This window comes from Cebus imitator, unplaced genomic scaffold (genome assembly GCF_001604975.1).
Source record: "Cebus imitator isolate Cc_AM_T3 unplaced genomic scaffold, Cebus_imitator-1.0 Scaffold675, whole genome shotgun sequence".
NCBI lineage: Eukaryota > Metazoa > Chordata > Mammalia > Primates > Cebidae > Cebus > Cebus imitator.
The window spans coordinates 365,618-370,036 of NW_016107990.1; the positions used below are offsets into that span (position 1 = coordinate 365,618).

A 4,419-nucleotide genomic window follows, 5' to 3' on the forward strand; every position below is an offset into this window, starting at 1 on the left:
AGGAAGGGAGATGGACCATGGAGATAGTCACTGTACATTCATTTACTCTATGAACACTTCCTCAGCCGGTACCCACTCGTCAGCCCTGTGCAGAGGATGCGGACAGACGTTTCCTGCAATAGTTCGGCCACCTGCTGGCAGTGGAACCAGTGACAAATTGGGGGAAGGGGGAGGACCCTTCCTTTTCTAGGCTTCCCAGCACCTTAGTCTCAGCGCTGGGCAGACAACATGAGGTCTAATGCCCTCTCCGCTCAGACAGCTGGTATTCGCAGACTCAACCTTGCCTCACTGACAGGTCCCGCTCTGAGGCTCATTCACAAACTTCCTGCCAAGGGGTGACACTCTTTATCATCTGCGTGGATCACAGAATCACATTATCCCTTCCCTCCCCCTGTGGCTGGTCTGCCCTGCCTCACTCCTATAGCAGCGTGCATCTGAACGCTCGGCTGCAGCTAAAATCAGGCCATAAATAAACACTGTGTGGCCACGATGTCAAAATTGCAAAAACAGGCCAACGGAGGGGCAGGACCGTGTCTGCTCCCACGCGGAGTGTCCCCACTACTCCTGTGCCATGGCAGCTGCTTTTCAGACTGTTTCTGTCTCCTTCCTTGCAATCAGGCTACTAGCTGTCTGTGAAAGGTCCTCTCATAGTTCAGGTCCAGCAGCAGCTGTAGATCAGGTACTGTGCAGGCTGCCACTAATCACTGCATCTCCCAGCTAAAAGACCCCATGACCAAGCAGTTAAAACTGCGGGTGAAATTAGAGTTCATAGGCCCTGAGTCAACGTTAGGGGACATCTCCTAGGAGTGCAGTGTATGAGCTTTCAGGAAAGCTCTTAGGGAAATCATCTTTGGCTCCTGAGAAACCACTTTTACTTCCTCCCCTACTGTGAGCTATAGTCAGAAACAGCAGGGCTGGCTCCCCTCCCCTGCCCTGTGTTCTGGAGGGGTGAGGTTGCCGGATAACTGAAGGGCTGTGGTATCAAACATAATCTTTCTAGTTTAGCCAAAGTGGGGTCCCTCCACTCTGTCAGCTCTGTCACCCAGACTAGAATGCAATGGTGCGATCTTGGCTCACTGCCACCTCCGCCTCCTGGGTTCAAGCGATTCTCCTGCCTCAGCCTCCCGAGTAGCTGGGATTACAGGTACCTGCCACCACGCCTGACTAATTTTTGCATTTTTAGTAGATACCGGGTTTCACTATGTTGGCCAGGCTGGTCTCGAATTCCTGACCTCAAGTGATCCGCCTGCCTCAGCCTCCCAGAGGGCTGGGAATACAGGCGTGAGCCACCACGCCCAACCTAAAACCAGTCATTTCTAAACAGTGTACTGCCAGGCTGCAGGGTTTAATGACAGTGCCTTGGGCTGGGGTGGGGGCAGGCATGGACAAGGGCTGAGGTGGCTGGGCTGTTCCTAACATAAGCCCTGCAGTCAGAGTAGTGTGCCTTTTCTGTTTTACAGATTTGTCTACAAATAGAGCTTCAAAACGCTGTTCTAGCCACCTTGTCTGATCTTCTTACCCCTCTGGGAGCTAAGAGGATTTCTTCTTTACCCTGAAGCCAGAAGATCCAGTGATATGTCAGGTAGAGAGAGGGATCCTGCAACAACACAGGCGCTGGAGCCTGCCTGCCAGGGGTTTAATTCCAGCTGTGTGACCTTGTACGTCTCTTAGTGTCTCTGTGCCTCAGTTTCCTCATCTGAATGGAAGAGATAACAGTAGCATCTGTTTTGAGGATTGAATGAGTGACTATGCAGACATCTTAACAACAGCGCCTGGCACATCTTTCGTGCTCAGCAAATGTTAATTGTTCTTGTGCACTGGGATGGGCTGAGCGTCAGGAGGTGTTAGAATCCAGAGTCCTGGCCCAGGCGGTACCCACGATGACCTTTCAAGGTGTCCACCCAGGCTCAGTGTGAGAGGTTCACACTGGCTACTTCTCACCCCTTCCTGCTCTGGCCTTCCCTAGGGACACTGTATGCCTGCCCCAGACCCGGGGAGCCAGCCACAGAGGGGGGCAGGCCGTTGGAGGCCAGGAAGCCCAGAGATGCGATGAACGCAGAGTGTGGGCAGGATGCCGCCCAGGAAGCTCCACAGGGGCTGGTTACTTGCTTCTGCTGCTGCTGCCACACCCTGCTCCATTATATGCCACCCCTACGTGTGCCAGACCCTGCCATTGAGGCTGCTCCTTGCCCAGCTCTGCCCCAGGGAATGCAGGCCCAGGGGCTCTGGGCCTGGACAGGGGTCTCAGTGATAAAATAGTCAGGGGGTCCTGGACTGCCTAGGGCTACAGAGTGGCCTGGGTTTCCACCTACCCCTTCCCCCAACTTTGCACACCAAGGCAGGGCAGCGATGTGGTGACACTCACCCCCCACCCGCCAGGGCTGCGGCTGCCAGCTTGGGCCGTGAGCATCCTGGTGCCTGGTCCTCTGGATGGGCTGAGGCAGCTCTGCTTCTACTGGCTTCTCTGGGCTGGCCCACCCTCTCTTGCAGAGATGGGGAAACCAAGGCCCGGAAAGGCACAAGGCGCCCTCCCCATGGGGAGTCCTTTGCCTACTGTGCAGTCAGTGCAGAGGAAGCAGAACACTCACATGCTGGCCACAGGCCCCAAGTGGAGCTGGCTGGAAGGGAAGGAAGGCCTGGCTCTGCGGCTCTCATCCTCCTGGCCGCAGCCCCAGGAAAGGGCCCGGGGAGGGCCGGGGCTCAGCCGGCTAAGCCGAGGGCTAGAGCGTCCTCGTCGGGGTTGGAGGCAGCACCCCAGGACACCCACATTCCCCAGCTCCCACCAGAGAGGTCTCAGCTTTTCCCCAGAGCCCTGGGCACAGCCAGAGCTGAGGGGCAGAGGGGTGGCTGAAGGACAGCTGGAAAAATGCTGAGATGATCTGGGGCTCCAAGCTGGGCTGCAGGCCAGGCTGCCTGGGCCACGCCGCTTCACCTCTGTCACTGGCCGGGCACCCTTATTTCATGGGGGAAATGACTTGATGCAAGCCCGTGTTGAATTTAAGAAAGTAAGCAAGCAATTCCCGCCTGGGTGCCTCCTGGAAGGACCCCTAAGGTCTGCAAGGGACAAGGGGCTGGATGAGGGGACAAGAATTACCATTTGGAGTGAGGCAAGGTGCTGGGGGGCTTTAGCGTGTTGGACCCCCTTGCTTGACCCAATGCTTTAGTTCATGTGTTGATATCTATCCCCATTATATAGATGGAGATACTGAGGCTCAGAAAAAGAAATGTCTCACCCAGCCTGTAAGTAACAGAGCCAAGACCTGAACCCAAGTTTCTCTGGTCCCTAAATCTGCATCCCCTCCTTTGCTATCCCACACATGCTCTTGAAGCCCGCACCCATGTGTTAGCCTCTCCTAAGGGGCTCCTGCTGTGGGAAGAGGTCTTTCAGCGGAGAAAGCAGCCGGGGCAGCAGAGAGGAGGCCCCTCACTCACGGAGTCTGCTTGCCTTCCAACCCAGAGGGGGTGGGGGCCCCGGGCCACCTCCACAGCGATTAAGACCAAGAATCCACCACTATTTGCTGAGAAAGCTCCCCTCTTGGAGCCGCATCCCATGGCCCCACGGAGATTCCAGCCTCGCTCTGCCGGCTCCACTTGTCCAGTGTCCCCAGCCATCCTCACTTACCCAAAAGGCATCTTTGAACTGCAGCTGGGGCATCATCCTCAGGCGTCTGCCGCGGCAAAGCTCGCTGTCCTGCCACAGGCTGGCCCGATGGAGGGCCGGGCGCCAGGAGCACCGTCCCAGTCCTGGCAGGGCTGGCCCAGGCCCCCCTTCCCGGCCGGCGCCGTCTGCAGCACTCAGAAGGCAGCCACCAGCCAGGAGGAGCTGCCGAGGCGAGGAAAAGGCTCAACCTGTTTTGTTTGGGGCTAGAATCGGCAGCAAAATGAGGAAGGAGCGGAGCTCAGTGATGGGAGGGCGGGTCCTGGTGTCCACCCCGGCCCCTCGCCGACCCTGCGGAGACCGAGGACACAGCCTGGGACCCAGGGCAGGGAGCAGGGATGCCAGCCCCGGGGGGGAGGCAGTGGCCAGGGGAAGAGGCAGGCTGGAGCGCGGGCCAGGCGGGCAGGCAGCCCGAGGCCTGCGCAGGAAGGTTTGTGCAACCTCCCCCGGGGGCAGGCGCGGGCCTTAGCCCACAGGAAGTGGAGCTGCGACGCTCCCCGTGCAGCCCCGCCTGCCACCTGCCACCCTGCTCCTGCCTCTGCCTGCCCCCTCCCGAGGCGCGGGCTCACTTTATTCCAGGGGCCATGCGCTAAGGGAGCTTGAGGCCCGCTGACAGTGTGGCCAGGAGGGGCCCAGGAGCCCAGGTGTGTCACCTCCCACCCCAGCACTCCTCCAGGCTGGGCCCAGAGACACTAGACTCCACTCCTCACCAGCAAGCCAGTCCGGAGGGGCTCACCCAGGCCTAGGACATTCCTCAGAAC

The 4,419-nt window shown here is 58.5% G+C and overlaps 1 protein-coding gene across 4 annotated transcripts in view; it reads right to left on the bottom strand.

Annotated features, from left to right (window-relative positions):
* PSTPIP1 (proline-serine-threonine phosphatase interacting protein 1) overlaps positions 1 to 4,133 on the bottom strand; it is a 45,158-nt gene extending 41,025 nt beyond the window's left edge. For 3 of the 4 annotated variants that reach the window (XM_017518377.1, XM_017518376.1, XM_017518378.2), the window contains exon 1: positions 3,623 to 4,133. In XM_017518377.1, coding sequence (XP_017373866.1) covers positions 3,623 to 3,658 — 36 coding nt within the window. In that variant the 5' untranslated portion in view covers positions 3,659 to 4,133. Of the gene's footprint in view, positions 1 to 1,519; positions 1,697 to 3,622 lie in introns of all 4 variants that reach the window. The other variant, XM_037734854.1, reaches the window with a different exon arrangement.
* Positions 4,134 to 4,419: the final 286 nt, after the last annotated feature.